The 23761-nt window shown below is 43.1% G+C and overlaps 1 protein-coding gene across 1 annotated transcript in view; it reads right to left on the bottom strand.

Annotated features, from left to right (window-relative positions):
* LOC128127409 (uncharacterized) overlaps positions 1 to 21579 on the bottom strand; it is a 28609-nt gene extending 7030 nt beyond the window's left edge. The window contains exon 1 of the mRNA XM_052765894.1: positions 21120 to 21579. Coding sequence (XP_052621854.1) covers positions 21120 to 21579 — 460 coding nt within the window. The remainder of the gene's footprint in view (positions 1 to 21119) is intronic.
* Between the last annotated feature and the right edge of the window lie 2182 nt (positions 21580 to 23761).

Below are 23761 nucleotides of genomic sequence, written 5' to 3'. Positions count from 1 at the left end.
CAATTGGATGAGTATAATCATTACCTTATTAGTAAAATCGAATTTTATGAGTCAAAATAGTTTTGTGGTAATGATCCTAATCCAAATCTGGCCAAAAACTCAAAAATTATGCAAACAGATTATCCAACTCGTCGAGTCAGGCAATGAACTCGTTGAGTTGGCTCTACTCCTTGAGTTCCTTCATAGGACTCGTCGAGTCTAGCAGTCAGAGGCCAAAAATGAAAATTTTCTAGCTTTGAAAACAATACAACTGCATGAATATAACAGAAAACACCCTAGGATTTGATACTACTGATGAGTTTTGAGCACTATAACAATCCTATGGCGCACATACAACCCTAATGCTTTGGATCTAGGTTTTCTCAAGTTATACATGCAATTTTTATTTATCCAAAGCATGAACCCTAACTAGCATGCAGTGTTGAGATTCACAACAAAAAATAGGTTAGATGAATACCTCTTTTTTGTAGCTTGTAGTTCTTGGACTTTCAAGAGCTTAGTACCTCAAATGTGATACCTCAAATGAGTCACAAATATCAAAAGCAAGAGGTGGCTTGTGAGAGAGAGGTTAGGAAGCACCAAAATTGGCTAGGGTTTCACCTTGGAATAGATTAGCCGATTTTGGGAAGCTAGGGGTTCAATTTATAGTGTGGAATCCTTAGGGTTTCTTACATAAAACCCTACTTTACTTAAGCGTTTAAGTATTCCAATGATCCATATGATAGGCCCTTTAGACTAACTCTTCATGGACTCTCACTTAGATTTAGTCCATCCCTAATCAACATGGATCACTAGCTTAAACTATAAATATTACTGATTTAACTAATCAATCCTTGTAAATTTAATCAGTCTCTTTTGATCACTAAATTAGTTCCAAATTAATTTTTGATCAATACCAATTAAATAATATGATTTCTCAATTAATATATTATTCATATAATATATTAATATATCACAAATAACCTCTTTCTCAAATATCCATCCTATCAAATTGCTCCGGTGAAGGCAACCCAAAAGGACAATGCTACTATCGAGTTAAGTACATACCAATTATAGTTATGGGCTTAGACACCTAATCCAACAACTACTGCAGTCTGAACGTGAGGTGCCTTCCACTTCTTCTAAAGCTCCAACTCAATCTCCTGCTCCCGGGCTCTGTCAATCATGCTCTCCAAGGTATCATAACTGGATATGTTGACGAAATCCCAGATATGTTCCCTCAACATGTCATGATACATCGTCTTCTTAATCTTTTCATTTGAAACATACTACAAAACTAGCAAAACCCTCTCTCTAAATCTGGTAGTGATCTCTACCATATCCATCGTTGTCTGCAAGAGATTCTGGAAATCTCTAGCCAACAACTGAACCTCAATAATAAGAACAAACTTTGCCCTGGACTATATGCTAAAGTCCTACCAGATCATCACCTCGATGACCTCTACTCCCAGAGTATGGCCCACCCTTCCCACCAGTCACGAGCTCCATCTTTCATCAAACATGTAGCAAATCTAGTATTCGACCCCTAAGGGTAGAAACTAGACTGAAAAGCATACTCCATATTCACATTCAAGTGCATGTTGTCAATGGGTTCCTTCTTCTTGAAGAACTCGGGAGCTCCACAAGCATAAAAATTTTAGAAGGTGAGAGTGTGTTCCCCAAACTGACCAGTTGACAGCTTCGCTCGGAGAATCCACATATGCTCATTTATCATATCAATCAATCCCCCCTTAACCATACCAAACATGTCAGGAATGTTGTCTTGAAGGACTGAAAATACCTCACTGGAAATCAACTCACGTAAGTCACTTCCTTACAGTCTCACACATTAGGTCATCACCATTCTCAAAATAACACAACAGAAGGTCACAACACACTATTTAAAACACTCATACTACAAGATCCTTAGAATCTCTTTGACTTTCCATGATTCGACTATGGGTCATGTGCTTTCAGTAGTATGGGACCATACTACCTTCCACATCTATTCATACTTCTCTCAAGAATCATTTCAAATATCCTAAGTCACTTCCTTATAGTCACACACATTGGCTGCCGCACATAATAGAACATTCAAACATGTCCTAAGCTCCCATAGGATTCCATTTCCACATGTGTTAAAAGATCTCTCCTGATACTGAAAATTACCTCATGAATGTCGGTCGTATCTACTTAAGTTAAAATAGACAATCGAATAAATGTATATGCCCTACGACCTTCATAAAAAAAGAATAGGAAATAAGGTTGATTCAACCTGTAACGTCCCAAAAATATGAGCCAAAATTTTCATTTTTAAAACATATACTTAGCAAACATTAGAAATAAAAGTTCACCAATCATATCATTTCATAAAAGTTATCGCGTGTCTTGAAAAACATTTTATAAAAACATAATAATGTCATAGTACAAATTCCCAGGAGGATCTCATAGTGCGGAATACAAGGCACGTGTGTGATTGGCCGCTACTGCGCCAGCTCCTTCCCCTTCGAAGAAGAGGTACCTGAAACCAAAACTGAAAACTATAAGCACGAAGCATAGTGAGTTCCCCCAACGTACCACATACCATACAATCACATAACATACATATATTGTCAGGCATATCTGTGTGCCCGACCTACCCTTTCGGTCCTCTCGACCGGATACTGTCTAGTATATCTGGGAGCTGGCCTCCCCTTCGGTCCTCTCAACCGAATACTGACCAGTATATCTGGGAGCTTGCCTCCCCTTCGGTCCTCTCGACCGGATACTGACTAGCGTTTCTCGGTGCTGGTCTCCCCTTTGGTCCTCTCGACCGGGTACTGGGGACTATTTCACCCCCTACTACTACCACATAACACATAGCATCATATCAAACTAGCAAAATAACATATCACAGGTAGTAGCAACCCTAGATTAATATCACAGAGACAATCATCCATCATACAACTCCTATTGGTGGGCCGACATTGTGGCCGTAGACCCACCGCTACTGGAAGGTAACTCACCTCGAGAGTAGCTGCTGATGTTTGTTTGCTAAGCACCTGACCGCTGAATGGGAAATCCTCTGGCTATAAATCATAAACATAGATTATCCTCTCATACATACCCTTTGGTCAGATGACTGACCCACCCTTAGTCCAAGGTCAACTCCTTGGTCAAGGTCAACTTCCAGTTATCGAGTCATGGCACCGACTCGCTGAGTCCTTTTCCCACTAACCCGGTCCCACTCTACAAGTCCCCTATTCCCACTCACTGAGTCGTCCTTAACTCACTACTCGGGACGATAGGACCGGATCGCGATTCGACTCGCCGAGTCCAGGAGCAACTCGCCGAGTCCATGCGATCAGACTTCCCACTCGCTCCCAGATCCTCATCTGAACATCCTTCATGAGGATTTGGGTTTCTGGGACTATCGGAACACATTAGATTGCTAATTCTACGTGCAAACACGAAGGGCTGCACTTCTGACACTTAAACCCTTCGTACACAGTAACAGTTCATACGACTCGCCGAGTTTGAAGAACAACTCGTCGAGTACCAGGCAATCTTCATAGGACTCACCGAGTTGTTCATCCAACTCGCCGAGTCTAAGGCCATCTTCATAGAACTCGCCGAGTCCCTTGACCCATTTCCTATATGAGCCAAATCTGAGACATGAAACTCTTCGAAACCACAGATCTATGTTCCTAGGGCATGCTTAACACGTAAAGCTGCAAACTTTACGTGCATGCATGGCCCTATAAGCTCAAAAATACAATTCCAAGCTCTTTAAGAGGTCATGCACTCCATGGGGGTCCTCAATCACTTCAACCACAACAACTTATGCTTCTAACACGTCCATAAGGTCTAGATCTGAAGTCCTTTCGGATGATTAAGCACAAACACACGGAGTTTGAGGTTTTAGGGCTTGAAACCACTAATTTGGGACAAAAGGGGGATCTAATGAACTAATGATCAAGGTAAGAACTTTTCTACCTAAATGGAAGCTTCTCAGAATGTAGATTCCGGATCTACCTCCCCTCCTTGTACACTTCAACCTCCTCTTCCTTCCTCTAAGCTCCAAACCTTCTCCACAAGGCCAAAATCACTCTCAAGAACAATATCGGGGCTAGGGTTTCTCTCTACAACTCTCCGGAAGTGTTAGGGACTAAGGAAGCCGAGTTAAAGCGTTTAAATAGGGTGCAAACGCCCGGATTAGGGTTTTTGTCCAAACAGGGTCTACTCGCCGAGTCCAGGGACCGACTCGCCGAGTACAAAGTTCAAACCCCGTGCCTTATCCCGCTCCTACTCGGTGAGTTGGTCCTTCGACTCGCCGAGTCCAAGGCAAAAATGCATAAAATTAAAATATTAATCACAAGGAATACGTACCAGGAACCAGGTGCTACAAATCTCCCCCACTTATTTCAGACTTCGTCCTCTAAGTCTGCTGCTCGATCTTGAAACAGCTCGGGGTAATGCTCCATCATCTCTTCCACCGGCTCCCAAGTCCACTCTGATCCCTTTCGGTGCTGCCATTGCACCTTCACGAGTTCCACCCTCTTGTTCCTTAGATCCTTCGACTTCCTGTCGAGGATTGCCATAGGCCGCTCGATGTAATTCAGGCTGTCATCGACCTGAATATCCTCCAAAGGCACCACTGCCGAGTCATCTACCAAACATTTCCGCAATTGAGAGACATGGAAAGTGTTGTGGATATGGCTGAGTTCGGGTGGCAGATCCAACCTATACGCCACCTAGCCCACCTAGGCTACAACCTTGAATGGCCCGATGAACCTTGGGCCCAACTTGCCTCACTTCCTGAATCGGATGACGCCTTTCCACGGCGACACCTTCAGGAGAACCATATACCCGACTTGGAATTCCAAGTCTAAACGGCGCTTGTCGGCATTACTTTTCTGCCGAATTTGAGCAGTCTGGAGCCTACTTCGGACCTGCTGGATCTTCTCTATAGTCTGTAGCACCACTTCGGTGCTTCCCATGACCCTCTGGCCAACCTCTCCCCAACATATCGGGGTCCTGCACCTCCTTCCATACAATATCTCGAAGGGAGGACGGTCGATGCTCGCATGATAGCTATTATTATACGAGAACTCCGCCTACGGGAGGTAGGTATCCCAACTACCTCCGAAATCCAAAACACATGCCCGCAACATATCCTCTAACGTTTGGATGGTCCGCTTGCTATGACCATCCGTCTGCGGGTGAAAAGCAGTGTTGAAATGTAGACGAGTACCCAACTCGTCATGGAACTTCTTCCAAAACCTGGAAGTAAATCACACATCTCTATCTGAAATCACTGATACGGGCACCCCGTGCCGCGCCACTATCTCCCTGATATAGATGTCGGCCAACTTTTCGGCCGAGATGCTCTCCTGAATTGGGATAAAATGGGCGCTCTTGGTCAATCGGTCCACGATGACCCATATAGAATCCACTCCCCGCGCGGTCCTGGGTAGCTTCGTGATAAAGTCCATCGTAATATCTTCCCATTTCCACAACGGGATATCCAACGGCTGCATCTTGCCATGCGGTCTCTGATGCTCGGCCTTGACCTTCTTGCAGGTCAAGCTCCGCTCGACGTACCAAGCCACATCCCGCTTCATGTAGGGCCACCAATAGTCCAGACGAAGATTCCTATACATCTTCGTCGCCCCGGGATGAATGGAGAATCGTGATTTGTGTGCCTCCTCCATCAAGACCTGGCGCATTCCTCCGAGGTACGGTACCCATACCCTGTGGTGTAATGTCAATAATCCCCTGCTATCATAGTCAAAGGAGGAAACCTGACCCACTATGCGCTCACTCTTCCGATGTTCCTCCTTCATGGCCTCCTGCTGGGCCTCCGAATCCGCTACAAAAGCGGAGTCACCACTGTCATCCGCATGCAAATATCCCTGATCGGCGCTACCTTGCGGCTAAGCGCATCGGCCACCACATTGGCCTTCCCCGGGTGATAAAGGATCTCGCAATCATAATCCTTCACCACGTCCAACCACCGACGCTGCCTCATGTTCAGATTCGGCTGATCCATGAGGTACCTCAAACTCTTGTGGTCCATGTAAATGGTACATCGAACCCCGTAGAGGTAATGCTGCCAAATCTTGAGGGCGAAAACCACCGCCCCCAACTCTAAATCATGCGTCGGGTAGTTTGCATCGTGAGGCTTCAGCTGCCTCGAGGCATAAGCAATGATATGCCCCCTCTGCATCAATACTGCGCCTAAGCCTGAGATCGACGCATCACAGTATACCAAAAAATCCTCTACGCCCTCGGGCAGGGCTAAGATTGGCGCCTCGCACAATCTCTGCCTCAGAATCTTGAACGCTGCCTGCTGCTCAGGCCCCCATCGAAAGACCACGACATTCCTAGTCAACCATGTCAGGGGTACGATTATCTTGGAGAAATCCTGAATGAAGCTCCGATAGTAGCCTGCTAATCCTAGGAAACTCCAAATTTCGAATGGAGACTTCGGAACCTCCCATCTCATCACGGCCTCCACCTTGGCCGGGTCTACTGAAATCCCGTTCTGGTTGACGAGGTGTCCAAGAAACTGCACCTCGCGCAACCAAAACTCACATTTGGAGAACTTGGCGTACAAACTCTCCCTCCTCAAGGTCTCCAAAACCTCTCTCAGATGCTCCTCGTGCTCCTCCTGCGTCTTGGAATAAACCAAGATGTCATCAATGAAAACTAACACAGACCGATCCAGCATTGGTCTACACACGCGGTTCATGAGGTCCATGAACACGGCAGGAGCATTGGTGAGCTCGAACGGCATCACCACGAACTCATAATGGCCATAACGCGTCCGAAACGCAGTGTTCTGTACATCCTCCTTTCTGACCCTCATCTGATGATAAATTGAATGCAAATCGATCTTGGAGAACCAAGATGCTCCCTGCAACTGATCAAAGAGGTCATCAATCCTCGGGAGTGGGAAACGGTTCTTCACCGTTACCTTATTCAGCTCCCAGTAATCTATACACATCCGATGCGACCCGTCCTTCTTCTTCACAAACAGGATCAGGGCTCCCCAGGGTGAACTGCTCGGTCGAATAAATCCCTTGTCTAGCAGCTCCTGCAGCTGCGTAGACAGCTCTTGCATCTCGGGAGGAGCCAACCGATAGGGTGCCTTGGCTATCGAGGCCGCACCAGGAACTAGGTCGATCCTGAACTCTACTTGATGCTCCAGAGGTATTCCAGGAAGCTCCTCCAGGAACACATCAGCGTAGTCTCGCACCAATGGAAACTCGCTCACCGTCGCCTTACCCACCTCCCGGGTATCCGTAACGTATGCGACATATCCCGCGCAACCCTGCTGAAGGTATCGCCTAGCCCTTGCTGCTGAACATACTGTGGGTCCATGCTGTGGCCTCTCGCCGTGGATCACCAACTCTCCCCCACTTGGGGTCCTGATCCGCACTGGCTGTTGTGCGCATCTATCACCGCCCATTAGGGCTCAACCAATCCATGCCTATAATCACTTTGTTCCCCCGCAATGGGATGGGAAACAAATCCACCAAATAGCACTCCTCAAATAACCTTAGAACACAATCCCTGCATACTGCTAACGCTCGCACCGATCGATCATCGGTAATCTCTACCTCTAAAGGGCAATCCAACATGCCCGAAGACTCAGTAAACCTCTTGCTAAGCGCAAGGGAAACAAATGATCGGGTGGCACCCGAGTCAAACAACACCTGAACAGGGATACCGTTCACATGGAACGATCCTAACGCATATGCACAGAGCACATATCAATATCATAACATCATAAAAATAAGATAGAGGGAAAGAATCATACCCGTCACCACATCGGGTGTGGCGCGTGCCTCCTCGGTAGTCAGCTGAAACGCCCGGCTCCTCACCACTGGAGCCTCTGCCTTGCCCTGCCGGCCATCTGTAATCCGTAGGGTAGCTGGAGCTGGCGCCTTAACCGGCGTTGATGCTGTCAACTGGGGGCAATTGGCCTTCTTGTGGCCCCTCTGGTTGCAGTGGAAACACAGCAACTCCGATGTCTGTATCACAGGTGCAGGGGCGGTACAATCCCTGCTGAAGTGCCCTAACTTGCCGCACTTGTAGTAGCCTGACGATCCCAACTTTCACGCTCCCTCGTGCGTCTTGCCACATTTCCTGCAGCGGCCCCGCCCCTGTTGGCCTTTCGGCCCCGCATCTGGTCCCTTGGGCTTCTTCCCTGAAGCCCCCATAACATGCCCCTCCTCCGCCTTCCTCTTCCGGATGTGCTCCAGATCTATCTCCCTCTCCCTTGCCCTGGTAATCATAGAGTCCAGGGTAGGGCAAGCTGAAAAACTGACATGCTCCTGAATATCAGCTCGTAGCATGTCATGATAGCGGGTCCTCCTCATATCCTTATCACCCGCGTACTGGGGCACCAGCAATGCCCTCTCCGCCAAAGTCTCCGTCGTCTGTCTTATATCTAGGAACTCCCTGGCCAGCTGCTGAAGCTCGACAGCCGGTGCAAACTCTGACCTGAACTTGGTCACGAAGTCCGACCAGGTCATAGCCTCAACAGCCGAGGCTCCCAACGAGTCACTAATGGACTCCCACCAATCCCTAGCTCGATCTCTCAAACATCCTGCTGCATATCTCACCTTCGACCCCTCAGGGTAGAAGCTAGTCAACTGTGCAGACTCAATGTCTGCAATCCATCGCCTGGCAGCTATGGGGTCCTTCGCCCCGTGAAAATCCGGCGCACCACTGCCCCAGAAGTCCTTGAAGGACAGTGTGCGATATCTTGACTGGCCAGATGCCATGTCGCACCTGAATGCCCTGAGGTGATCCTCCATCAACTCCAATATCCCTTCCTTGATCAACCCAAAGATAATGGGAGTCGACTCAAGGATGCCTCTGGTGATCTCTGACGCGATGAACTCGCGTAGCCCCTCATCTACTGGCTCGAAACCCGATCCCTCTCCTGTACTACCAACTGCTGGCCTCGAGCGTAGTACCACCATTCTGAAATACATAAATAATAACTGTTAGTGATACGGATACCTCTGGAGGGATCACACCTACTACAAGTTCCCTGGTCTTATCTTGGCCTTCCTCGGTTCGGGTACGGATTCTATGCTTTCAGTAGTACGGGCCCATACTACCTTCCACATCTATCTGTACCTTTTCCAAGGACTACCTTGACTCCACCAGGTCCCTTTCACTACCGCTGATCACTGCTATACACATCCTGGGCTTGCCCCAGGAAAATCTCTAACTCTACCCTACCCGGTCCTCAGCTGCTGAAGGTCTCCTTGTAATGTCATTTAGCCATTACCTGAATACCATCACATGTGGTGAGGCTCAGATAATCCTTCGAGTAACAGATTTGGACCTACAACGGTTAGACTCAGACAAGAGCTGCGCAATAGGGCCAAATTCAACCCTGATCACATGTGACGTGACGTATTCACCTAATGTCTAACTCCCATCACTCAGAGTCCCACGAAGCACAAAGCAAGCAGCATTCAGACATCATGAAACAATCTCAAGCAAATCCGTCCTCATAAAGAGAAACTGACAAGCATACAATGTTAAACTCATACTATCAGGCATAACCTAAACAGGCTATCCTACTGCTGTCTTCTCAATTCTAGCATGCAATTTTCATACACTGAAGCACATAAAGCAGGAACATAAGGCATCACTCCTAGATCCTTAGTCCTATTCTAGCATGTTGTTCTACTGAAACTGATAAACATAACATAAGCTTGTATGGGTACTTTGGGGAATACTTACTTGAGCTCGGTCGGTCGTGCACATCACACACTTCGTTCCTTCTTAAAACTCTTTACTTAGCTTTTTAGAAAATATTTTATTCTTTAAAATCTTTTAATCCCTCGATTTGAGTTCAGACACCCCCGAAGGTGTGTCCGAATCCCTCAAACCAAGGCTCTGATACAAACTTGTAACGACCCAAAAATACGAGCCAAAAATTTCATTTTTAAAACATATACTTAACAAACATTAGAAATAAAAGTTCACCAATCATATCATTTCATAAAAGTTATCGCGTGTCTTGAAAAACATTTTATAAAAACATAATAATGTTAGAGTACAAACTCCCAGGAGGATCTCATAGTGCGGAATACAAGGCATGTGTGTGATTGGCCGCTACCGCGCCAGCTCCTTCCCCTTCGAAGAAGAGGTACCTGAAACCAAAACTGAAAACTGTAAGCATGAAGTTTAGTGAGTTACCCCAACGTACCACATACCATACAATCACATAACATGCATATATTGTCAGGCATATCTGGGTGCCCGACCTACCGCTTCGGTCCTCTCGACCGGATACTGTCTAGTATATCTGGGAGCTGGCCTCCCCTTCGGTCCTCTCGACTGGATACCAACCAGTATATCTGGGAGCTTGCCTCCCCTTCGGTCCTCTCGACCGGATACTGACTAGCATTTCTCGGTGCTGGTCTCCCCTTCGGTCCTCACGACCGGGTACTGGGGACTATTTCACCCTTACTACTACCACATAACACATAGCATCATATCAAACAAGCACAATAACATATCACAGGTAGTAGCAACCCTAGATGAATATCATAGAGACAATCATCCGTCATACAACTCTTACTGGTGGGCCGGCATTGTGACCGTAGACCCACCGCTACTGGAAGGTAACTCACCTCGAGAGTAGCTGCTGATGTCTGTTTGCTAAGCACCTGACTGCTGAATCGGAAATCCTCCGGCTATAAATCATAAACATAGATTAGCCTCTCATACATACCCTTTGGTCAGATGACTGCCCCACCCTTAGTCCAAGGTCAACTCCTTGGTCAAGGTTAACTTCCAGTTGACTGGACTCGCCGAGTCATGACACCGACTCGCCGAGTCCTTCTCCCACTAACCCGGTCCCACTCTACAAGTCCCCTCTTCCCACTCACTGAGTCGTCCTTAACTCACTACTCGGGACTATAGGACCGGCTCGCGATCCGACTAGCCGAGTCGAGGAGCAACTCGCCGAGTCCATGCGAGTAGACTTCCCACTCGCTTCCAGATCCTCATCTGAACATCCTTCATGAGGATTTGAGTTTCTGGGACTATCGGAACACGTTAGATTGCTAATTCTACGTGCAAACACGAAGGGTTGGACTTCTGACACTTAAACCCTTCGTACACAGTAACAGTTCATACGACTCGCCGAGCTTGAAGAACAACTCGTCGAGTACCAGGCAATCTTCAATCTTCATAGGACTCACTGAGTTGTTCATCCAACTCGCTGAGTCTACGGCCATCTTCATAGAACTCGCCGAGTCCCTTGACCCATTTCCCATATGAGCGAAATCTGAGTCATGAAACTCTTCAAAACCACAGATCTATGTTCCTAGGGAATGCTTAACATTTGAAGTTGCAAACTTTACGTGCATGCATGGCCCTATAAGCTCAAAAATGCAATTCCAATCTCTTTAAGAGGTCATGCACTCCATGGGGGTCCTCAATCACTTCAACCACAACAACTTTATGCTTCTAACACGTCCATAAGGTCTAGATCTGAAGTCCTTTCAGATCATTAAGCACAAACACATGGAGTTTGAGGTTTTAGGGCTTGAAACCACTAATTTGGGACAAAAGGGGATCTAATGAACTAATGATCAAGGTAAGAACTTTTCTACGTGAATGGAAGCTTCTCAGAATGTAGATTCCGGATCTACCTCCCCTCCTTGCACACTTCAACCTCCTCTTCCTTCCTCTAAACTCCAAACCTTCTCCACAAGGCCAAAATCACTCTCAAGAACAATATGGGGGCTAGGGTTTCTCTATACAGCTCTCTGGAAGTGTTAGGGACTAAGGAGGCCAAGTTAGAGCGTTTAAATAGGGTGAAAACGCCCAGATTAGGGTTTTTGTCCAAACAGGGTCTACTCGCCGAGTCCAGCGACCGACTCGCCGAGTACAAAGTTCAAACCTCGTGCCTTATCCCGCTCCTAATCGGCGAGTTGGTCCTTCGACTCGCCGAGTCCAAAGAAAAAATGCATAAAATTAAAATATTAATAACAAGGAGTACGTACCTGGAGCCAGGTTCTACACAACCATTCTATGGATATTTAGTCAAAATATGTAGCACCCTAGCTCATTCATCGAATAATCTTTCATAATCAACATAAACTTATGCATCTAAACACATAGCAAGCAGAAATGCATGTCTCCTAAGATGGCATCCTAGGATTCAACCTGAGTAGATCCCTAGCCTAACTTCTAACATGCAATTAATATAAAAACATACTTAACATTAACATATAGGTATTCTAGGAAAACTTACTTGATCCATGGTTGATTGCATGCATTACACCCCTTTTCTCTTGAAAATCCTTTTTTTTAAATCATTTTCTTGTAAACAAGTTTCACAATTCCTTAGTTTAAGTCCGAACGCACTGCGAGATAGCCCAAATCACTTAAAACAAGTCTCTAATACCAACTTGAAACATCCCTAAAACATTAAGAAAAAATTTCATTTTTAAAGCACTAAAAACCATTCCATAATACCATAAATCGAGAAATCCAAAACATGAGTTTACAATTTTGTGAGAAATCAAAGTAATCCCAAGATCATAAGGTATGGAAAACCATTGGTGGATAAAATATAATCAAACCGGATCCGTTCCCTTGCTAATTGAAGTACCTAAATCAATTAAACTTTAAATCGTAAGTATGAATCTTAGTGAGTTTCCCAAAATACCACATACCAATACAGGATGTGCCCAACATACATAACATGCCTTGCCTGGTATACATAACTGGCCCCGCTCAACATATATAATGAGCCCTACCCAACATGCATAATGGGAGACACCCAACATACATAACTGGTCCTACCCAACATACATAACTGGCCCTGCCCAACATACATGCAAGAGTCACAAAAACAATCTAACATTCTTCACAGTATAGTGAGAAGACTCACTGCGCTAATCAGAGTAGACTAAATCACAACTTACAAAGACAAAAAAAATGGTATTACACACCACTTAATGAAACATAGAGGGTGAAGCCTTAGTCTACCAACCAAAACTATCATTTTAACTAAAAGTCAACCTAGTCAAAAAGTCAGTGATCAATGGTTAAAGTCAAAAATCAGGTCATCAGTCAGCCACCACACCGGGGCTAACCACCGACCTAACTTTCAAATAAACCAAGCACTAGATAACTTCAAGAGAACACATGCAAATTGAAAATTTCATCTCACAATTAGGTCCAAAAGCCCTTTTTGGGCCACTTAAAGGCCAAAGAGTTGCTTAACTCCAAAGATAATCAAGAAAAGGACTCAAAACAACACAAAAATGAACACAAACATAGATCTAGAAATATAATGGTCAAGGGATGAACTTTATACCTCAAATAACTCAGATATATGGAATACACGATGGATCTAGGCTTGTTACTCGTTTCCTTGCACCACAAAGTACTTCCTTTATCCTTAAGCTTCACAAAACCAAGAGGATAAACTTAAAACGCAAGTATAGAGGCTAGGATTTCTGAGGATAACATTTTCAGAGGTTGGGGTTGCCAAATGAGGAAACCCTAGAAGTTAGAGCCTTTAAATAAGGCTTAAGGATCAAGCTCTATGATTTGAACCCCAACCTTCACCGTGTCGTGGTGGAAGGTATTCCGCGCCGCAGGGGTTTAATGAATTTTGTGATGTGGTAGACACTCCACCACACCATGCAGTCGGGATATCTCCAAAAATTCAAAGTTGCACGACTCAAAATTTATACCTAAAGTTCTAGAGGTTACATAAGTCAAATAGAGTTATCAATATGGGACAGTTAGGCCCAAATTAGGAAGGACCATCTAAAGTGATTGGGGCAAACATGGATGACTCTTATATTCTAGAGACAATAAAAGGATATTCAATTCCAAGAATATGAAATACAAAAAATCATAATATATTTCACTTCTAGATAAGAATCCAAATGTAAAACATGTAAAAGAATCTCATAATTCTGTTATGTCACACCCCCAAACCAAGGATGGCGGAAACGTCCGGGGGTGGAGGACTTCATGTACAGTATCACAACAACGTGTATAATAGTGCTCAAAGTAGATACAACCATCATAAATATAATTGAAAAAGTTACACCAAAGTATATGTTTACATGTTTCAAAATCAATTACATTATGATGACAAAAATAAATTGTTGACGGTTTAACGTCCCATCCTCAAAGCGCTGAAGTTTTCCTATTTCACTGATTTCCTGAGAATACAAGTAGTTTTGAAAAAGTGTCAACAATTAAGTTGGTGAGTTCATAAGAGTTTTGTTTGAAGTAGAAACCATTTTCCTTGTAAAATCGATAGAGTTTGATTTCCAGAAAATCCAATATTTTCATAGTTAAGTATGAATAGAATATTTCTATATGATGCGTTAATGAACCCTAGAATGACCCGTAGATTTCCCCTATAATCGTCCAACGTATATGAGTTATATAAGATTTAGGTTAGATAAAACGTTGAATATAGTGGGTCTGCCCTATGTCCACAACCCAACGAGGAACAGGAGATGAGGCGGGCACCACCAATTCTAAGCCAATCAAGACTAAATTCTTATATGACTCAATTATATACACTCAACGATTATAGTTGAAGTCTAACAATGCGAAAATTGAATGTGGACTTAAATCCAAAAACCGGAACCAAACCCTAGTGTAGTGTACGAAATAGTAATAGTGACTGTGAACATAAACTATACATATCATAGTTCATCGGACAGTGATACTAACTAGTGAACATGAACTATGCATATTATAGTTTACCAAAAGTGGTGGTGATGGTGAATATAACCTATACATATCATAGTTCATCAAATAGTGATAGTGGTAGTGAACATGAACTATGCATATTATAGCTTATCAAAAGTGGTGGTGATGGTGAATTCCTTTCTTGTAATTAAGTTCGTAGTGTAGATGAAACATAAACTATACCTATTATAGTTTATCACTTTGTTTGTAATATATGAATGCCATAACTATACCGATTATAACTAGCGTGTCCGGTTGGGGGGGGGGGGTACAATGGCTTAACTATACTTATTATAGTTTATCATAATTATTCATAGTGGTAATAACTCTTTTGTATGTGTAACACCTTTAATAGTGTGTTTTTTATGTAAAAGAACCCTAAACTATACCTATTATAGTTTATCACTTTGTTTGGGTTACTTGTCATAGTTTACCAATGTTTATATTTTAATGGATATAGCCTTGTAATATCATTTATATATTTACCATACTTATGGAGGTAAGAATCCATTTGTTTTCTGATGTATGTCCATATAATAAGATAAGATGACATATATGGTAATAGCATATCATCACATGAAGGTACACACCTTGCTCAACAAGTTACAAGGTGTATATGAAATTGAAAACATTTTTCTAGTATTGCCATTTCTATTCTGTTTTTCGAAAATTCATAGAAAAATAACTAAAGGTGCATATCAGAATCCGTAAATTCTGAGAGTTTGGAAAATGAGTCTAGTTTGTTCATAATTTTTATTATAAATTTTAATGACCTCTTACTTGTATGAAAAAGTCCATAATCACAGACTGGTCCAGATTGATGTTTGCAATGATAGACAGTTTTGTAAAAATCACCATAAATTGTAAAAAAATCGTATGGAGATGTGCAAGTAGTCATTTTAAAGCTAAGAACTGGAACTACTTACACCTAAAACAGTTTTGAAAACAAAAATGTTTAAGTGGTCCAAAACAGTCCGTGAATAGAGTTGAACTTTTCTGATGAAGGCTGTTAGAAAAGTTTAGTTATGATCTTGGTGTTTTAACTTGTATTCCCCCCCCCCCCCCCCCTAAAAACTTGAGAAAACATGAAAATGTAGGGGTATGAACTCACCTTGAGTGATTTCAGAAGATGAGTGTTGAAGAAGAGAAGTGTTCAACCCAAGAACACTTGAAGATTCGAAGATCTAACACAATTATGATGGAGTTTGTGTAAGATATCCATGATTTGAGTAGAAAGAAGTGAAATAATCATAAGGAGAATGGATTTTGCTTACCAAATGTGGAGGAAAAATCCAAGATCAGCCCTTGAATCTCGAATTCTAGAATTCTAGAGAGAGGAAGTGAGAGAGAAAAGAGTTTGATCTTTTTGGTGAAAAGAGAGAAAATGAGAGAAGTGAGGAGAGAGGAGACTTTTCTAGCCGTTGACCAATTGTGTGGTTGGAAAAAGGTGGGGAAAGTACAATGAAGTGACTAGGTAAGGGCTGATGGGGAATAGTGACATGGAGTGGGTATGGGAGGTTGCTTGTGTCATAAAATAAAGGAAAGTCAACACTCCACCTCTTGTACTTCACCAACTCTTTTTGGATAAGGTTTTGTCCTGAAAAACATGATAAATAATTAATTACGGGTCCTTATATGTTAAAATAAAGTTTTGGGTGAAAATCTCGCGTTAAAACAATTAAAAACGAAGCTAAAATGAAGTCGTAGTCGAAAACCGGGAAGAAAAGCACTTCCTGCGAGGCTTCTCGGAAAGGGGTCGGAGGTTCGGTCCTCCTGAGGCTAGGTCCGAAACGAAGGGAGGCGAGGAAGCGAGAAGCGAAGGCTAGGTCCGAAGGCATCAGAATCCGAAATGGACCGAAGGTTCGGGTTCGGGTGTGGCATGCAAGGTTCAGGCCCGAGAGGACCCTTCGGGTTCGGTTCCCTTGAGCGAGGTTCGGCCCTAAGAGGACCTTCGGGTTCGGGTCTTCTTGGTTTCGGTCCCTAAGAGGACTTTCGGGTCCTAAGAGAGGCTTCGGGTCCTAAGAGAGGTTTCGGGTCCTTAAGCCCTTTTTGTCCGTTTTAAGCCGTTTTTGACCGGTTAAGGGTCGGAATGACCCGAATGACTTCAAAAAGTTACGTAAACTTTTGAGAGAGATTTGGGAGAGATTTCACATAGTTAGAGAGATTTGGGAGAGATTTGACATGCTTGGAGAGATTTCTCATACAAAGAGATATTTAGGAGAGATTTCACATACTTAGAGAGATTTGGGAGAGATTTGACATGCTTGGAGAGATTTCTCATACAAAGAGATACTTGGGAGAGATTTCACATACTTAGAGAGATTTGGGAGAGATTTGACATGCTTGCAGAGATTTCTCATACCAAGAGATATTTGGGAGAGATTTCACATACTTAGAGAGATTTGGGAGGGATTTGACATTCTTGGATAGATTTCACATACAAAGAGATATTTGGGAGAGATTCCACATACTTAGAGAGATTTGGGAGAGACTCTCGATAAGAAGAGATAGAGTGGAAACGATTGAAAGAGGTTTCATTTGTGACCTTTTTGAGTGTCCGGCTTCGCAATGCAAGGTCCGTAAACCCCGTTAAGCCTTGCTTAAGGATCTTACACACTCCCGATGAGTATGCAACATTGTATTATCGGTTTGGCTCGTCACTCACCACAGTTTTAGGTTAAGGAGATCTAGATGTACGTACTTTTCGATTTATGATTCCTTATTAGAATAGCGAGTTGTTTAGTAATTACATAACGTAAGCCCTAGTACACAAGGGTTAGTTGAGTTGACTGGTTTGACTTGTTGACTTCAGTTGACTTTGACTTGATCGGAAATTGACGTTTGTCACATCATCCCCCCGTTAGAGGGAATTTCGTCCCGAAATTTGAATTTAGACAAGGAGTAGGCATGAATAATCGAGCCAAAAAGTGGGGATACTTCTTAATCGATTGATTCTCACGCTCTCAAGTGAATCCAGGTCCTTGGTTGGCATTCTAGTCGTATGATAAAAAAAAATCGAAGTCACTTGGTAATAAAGGCACTAGATTTGATCATAAAGGCGTTACAGACAAGACACCACTGTGCAACTTTTAACAGAGTTATAGCACTATAGATTTACTACAAGACTATTGCTGCGAACTAGGTATACTACAAAAGACAAGTATACGCAGCACGAGGGTCCCTTCACTGACGGGGTCTCGCAAAAGATAAGACTCTAGTTGCACTAGTTTTAAGCAGTTTATGAGTCCGATACAACGAATGCTTTAGATATTTTTAACGAGGTCCGGAGTAGTTTCTCCTGCGGCAGTGATCCTTAGTATCCTCCCGTCTGCGCCAGAGTTCTTTATGATTGGACAGTCCTTTCTGAGGTGTCCACTCTCGCCACATTGGTGACATATCTGGCTTGCACTGGCATTGGTGGTGGAAGTGAGGTGTTTAGTCAGAGTTACGTGGACACGGGTGCCTTCCTCTGTCACACCCCCGAACCAGACGGCGGAAACGTCCGAGGGCTGTCGTGACTTAATTGAATACCATAACATTGAATATATATGAAACGTAACAACATTCGTCACCATGCATTAATATAGTACAACCGATAAAGTTTACATGAAGTACGTTGTTTAAACATTACATTCCCAAAATAAATTGTTCGATTCGTTAATAAGTTAAACTGCAAGCCATCACTGAGTACATTTTCCTTTGATTCACTGGTTACCTGAGAATACAAGTATTTTGAAAAACGTCAACATGTGAAGTGTTGGTGAGTTCATAAGCGGTATTTGAAAGGCAATGTTTTGTATCATTTTGAAAACCACCAGAAAATCCGATATTTTCTGAAAAGAGCTTTTGAAAACATTTGTGAAGATCCATAAGTATGCTTGCTTGTTTCTATAGTTGTAAGAAAAATGTTCATCAAAATTTTGTACATTTTTGAAAACCGTGTGTATTGAAAAACCCTAGGAAAACCCGATGTTTTCCTAATTCTTTGAATTCCATGAAGTTAAAAATAAAACCATTGCAGCGCGTGAAGTCATTAATTCCAGGCGACGTCGGATTATTTTTGCGCATGATTAATTGCTATAAACACGCGTTACACTAACGACCTGTTTATAACTTTACTAACGATCCCATAGGCGTCGTCCGTACTAATCACGTTATCCAACCGCCCTGACTTCGAGTAATCCCACATCCGAAGAGAAAGAGGACACGAAGACCCCGATGACTCCATTAACCGGTAGGGGATAAAAAAAGGTACGAGGGGCCCTTGACCCGCCTCGCATAAAATACCGACTTTACTAGCAATACCATAGGACCCTTGGGGACCAATAGTATAAAAGCCATTGAAAGTCCTTTTACGCTGTGTTAGATCATGTAAGACCCAACAACTCGTAAGGTAGAAGTCTTCGGGCCTTAAGATCAGGTCATTGGGCTAGCTAGGCCCAACAAACAAGATTTTACACTTTGGGGCCCAAAGATGGTGCGTAGACGTCTGTGCACTCTCACGTGTGTATTAAATTCCCAAATGTTACTTGTGTGAATCGAGTTATCGCCGTGTTAGTAGTTTCGGGTTGTTATTGATTCGAGACCGAATCAATTCGTTTAACAACGATTTTTGGTATTGTTGTGTATTGTAGTTCGTCGGTAGTCGCGGTGCCAATATTTGATCACGTTGGGTGTATTGAATTAGCCTTGAAAAATTTCTGTTTTCAGCCCCTCTTTATTTTGTAAATTTACTTTTTCAACCCTTTAATTAAATAAATTTCCGGTTTGGTCCTTAAACCATTTTTCTTGACATTTTAACACCAAAACTTATTGAAATTGATATTTTTCAGCATATTTTAGGTGGAAAACAGTTTGAGTCCCTGAAAATACAGTTTTCTCGGTTATAACCCCTCTTTTTCGCAGTTTTTACAATTTTGGCCCAAATTGGAAAATTTTTGCAATTTTGGTCCTTTTTAAATTTGAAAAGCATTTTAAACCTTTGAAAAGTACTTGGAACACTAGTAGTCCACTGTTTTACAAAAAAACACAGTTTTGGTCCTCCAAAACCGACATTTTCGCATATTGGGCCCTATTGGGCCGAAAATGCCATTTTTAGCCCATTAAGCTTGAAATTTATGTTTTTAATCCTCCAAAAAAGTATATTTTCAGAAAATACATTATGGAAACCGTTTTGGCTCATCTCACCCATCAGATTTCGAAATATTTCATTTTGGGCCCTTTAACTTTATATTTTTAACATTTTATGTCCAAAAATTGAGTTTTTAGCCCAAAGAAAATGTTATTAAGCCATTTAGCTATTTTTCTTGGAACACTTTGTATGTAGAAATATATTTGATGCTAGTATCATTTAACATAAAGTATATCTCGATTTTTTTGAGGTTTATGGCTAGATCCAACATCATAAACACACAAAAACACCCACATAAGCATAGAAATCATACAAGGCATACAAAACACATATAGATCTACACTTTCACTTGTATTCCCACCCCCCCACAAAACTCGTAAAAACAGAAAATAGGGGGTATGAAGCTCACCTTAGGGTGTGATTTCGGTTTTTGAAGAAAAGATGGAAGAAAACTTAGTGATTTTTGGCCTTAGCACCCTTTTCTTGAAGATCTCGAGTTTGATGTGCTTCTAGGATGTAAGATCACGATTTTTGCATGGATTAGGAAAAGATTTTGATAACAAAAAGAATCTAAGTCATAGATCCAAGCATAATCTTACCTTAGATGAAGAATTTGTGGAAATATTCTCTTGAAAGCTTCCTAAATTTCGAGAACTTTGAGTGGAGAGGGAGGATGTGTTCTTGAGTATTCTAGAGAGAGTTTGAGAGATATTTGTGTATGTGTGTGTGTGTGTTTCGGCCGAGAGTGAGGGAGGGAAAAGAAGAGAAGTGATCCTTGATGAGATAGGTGCTTGGAAGTATGAGTTCCATGCATGGATATCCAATGAATAAAAATGAGGTGGCAATCCAAAGTCAACTCCTCCTTTATCCTTGGGCTTGGGCCGAAAATAGAGAGGGAAGGAAAGATTTTTGGGCTTTTTGCCTCTAGGCCCAATATTAAAGTTAGTTTGGGTGATCATTGACCTTTTAAAATAAAATTGTGACTTTTATGCTTCATTAAGCTAGATTAGGTTAATTATGGATCAAAGCTTTTAATTCATTTCATTCTAGGCCCACAATGGCCCAAAATGTTAAAATAAATGACTGTGGGTCCAATTAGAGCCCAATTAGGGTTCTAAGCCCATGATAGTCAAATTGGAAGCTTATTGGTCCATTTGGGCCCAATAAGGAAGTCCTAGTCCAAAGTGGACCTAAACAAGAACTTCTAGGGTTTCCAATTGTTTGATGACTATTTGTAGTACTTGAGTGTACAAATTACATGACACAAAATTTCTAGTTGTGACATCCTCGTTCATCCACTTCGAAACTTTCCTTTTATGGGGTCCGGTTTTACCACCACCTTTGTGTGCAGAGTTTGTCCCGATGTCGGGGGCTTGAGAAATTGGTTGTGCCGGTGCTGAAGGGGCAGGAGTTGCCACTTGTTGCTGTTGCATGACAAGTCTTTGGGATCGTTGACGCTCCCTTCGAGCTTGGCGATATCGTTTCCTCTTCTTGGTTTTACGACTTTGTACTTCCATGACTGTTGCCCTTTGTTGGCTTCCTGGATTGATACAACAATCGAAATTTTCAATTCCTTTGTCAGTCGTGATTGCGTTGCCAGTGTTGAGATTTGTAAGGACAGCTGCCACAACAACTGTTACCGCGGCTTGAAATGTAGCAGCGTCGATATGAAGGATAGGGGCTTCATTGTTCGGCTGACTATTTCCGGATGATGACATGATTCTGCAACACGAAAGACAAGGAGTTTGTGAGTGACTAAGGTTGGCTCTGTATTATTTTGATTTTGACTAAGAGATAAGTTATTATACATGAAAACTTAGCTTATACACATTATGATATAACCAAGACTAGGCGGATAGTAAAATGTGTGATTCTACTTCAGTTTCACATCCCAACGAGGAAAAGAAACTAAGTTAGAAATCTCACACTCTATTGTCTACCAGGTCTTCGTTATATATAACTGGGGAATGTATAAGTGAGGAAATCATAACAAATAACATTCTTACTAATCCTTCTTGATGAACAAGAATTCCTAGTAAGGGCTATCATTGAACCTAGATGTATTTCGACCGTTCACCTATAGAGTGGAAGTATGTTCTCGAAGGTTTGACCTACATCCCTTGTAGCACCTGGTTCCTAGTACGTAAATCTTATTCGAGTATTCTTTTTTGTAGCCTTGGACTCGGCGAGTCATAGGTCCGACTCGCCGAGTAGATACGGGACCCGGGACACGTTTAAGTTGGCGACTCGGCGAGTCACCGCTGTTGGATGAAACCCTAAGTTTCATGGGTTTGCACCCTATTTAAACGTCTTATCCGCCCCAGGCCAGCCCCCATTCACCCTCAGAGCTCCCAACCCTCGTTCTAAGCTTGTTCATTAAGAGTTTGAAGAAATTGTTGTGTGTTCTTGAAGGTTTTGAAGTAAAAGGGGAGTAGATCAAGAGGAAGGGAAGGAATCCAAGCATCTTTGTGCTCTCTCAGCAGTTCCTTTGAGGTATAAACCGTTTTCCCCCTGTTTATATGCTTATTACTTTATTTAAGTCATTCTTGAGCCAATCCCCAAGCTTATATGTGCAAAATAAGTCGTAATAAGTTGATTGGCCTTTAGATCTAGGCAAGATTGAGCTCCAGGAGCTCAGATCTGTTACCTTTATGGACCCATGTTGCTTGTTCACCCTAGATCTACCCTTTTGAGGCATTTTGAGCCCTAAATCCCTCATTGGTGAGTATCGACACGTAAAGTTCATGCTCTAGGAACCCAGATCTGTAAATGGCATGGACTGGAATCGAGCAAAATCGCATATATAGTGAATGCATGGCGACGACTCGGCGAGTCGTTCATCAGACTCGGTGAGTCTGCTCGCGAGTCTCCGAGTTGTCCCCTTTTCGTTGTGCCGAGTGGGTGTAGTGAGTCATGGGGTGTGAATCAGTGAGATGGAAGCCAAACTCATCCATGGAAGAAATCGATGAGTCCATGCCCGGACTCGGCGAGTTCAAGGCAATCTCCTTAGATTAAGAACAGACTCGGCGAGTTGTTCATACAACTCGGCGAGTCACAGCATAAAATGTTCTTCGGATGAAGATGAACTCGGCGAGTTGTTCATACAACTCGGCGAGTAGGATGAAGGACTTGAACCTCAGTTAAGAAGAAGAACTCGTCGAGGCAACGCCTAACTCGACGAGTAGGGTCGCGATCCAGGACAATCGTTTGGTTAGGGACTCGACGAGTTGGAGAGCTAACTCGGCGAGTCGGGTCAACTAAAAGTTGACTCTGACTTTGACTTATGACATGATCAAGGGTAAAATGGTCATTTTACCCAATGGGCAGTTAGCAGTGATTGACTGAGTATGTTGTGGGATTTGCAGCCGGAGGATTTCCAGAGCAGCAATAGGCAATCAGTTCTCGACCAGATTAGCAGCTATTTCGAGGTGAGTTTCCTTTTCAGTAGAAACGGGTCTAAGGCACCAAGGCCGACCCGTGTAGACGAGATGTTAGTACGAGAGTGTGGGCCAAGCCCGTATCTCTGGGTTTAGTCGAGTATGATATATGTGTCAATATGATAGAGTTTCTTATACTTATTGTCTGTGTGATACTTGTATATTATGGGTTAGTAGTTGAGTGTGGGCAGGGGCCGTATCTCTCCGAGGTTGGAGTGTCGGCTAGGCCCGTATCTCCCAGATATTAGAGTGTGGGCGAGGCCCATATCTCCCGGCTAGCGAAGTGTGGTCAGGGCCCGTATCTTCACAAGTGTGGGCGAGGCCCGTATCTCCCGGCTAGCGAAGTGTGGGCAGGGCCCGTATCTTCCCGAGTGTGGGCGGGGCCCGTAACTCCTAGCTGAACGTTGTTTGTTATATGCTTGCATGGTATGAGGTATTATGGGGGGACTCACTAAGCTTCGTG

This window comes from Lactuca sativa, chromosome 7, assembly GCF_002870075.4.
Source record: "Lactuca sativa cultivar Salinas chromosome 7, Lsat_Salinas_v11, whole genome shotgun sequence".
In the NCBI taxonomy this organism is placed as follows: Eukaryota; Viridiplantae; Streptophyta; class Magnoliopsida; order Asterales; family Asteraceae; genus Lactuca; species Lactuca sativa.
Note: the sequence above shows the minus strand (reverse complement) of the source record. Positions and strands in the feature narration are given on the sequence as shown.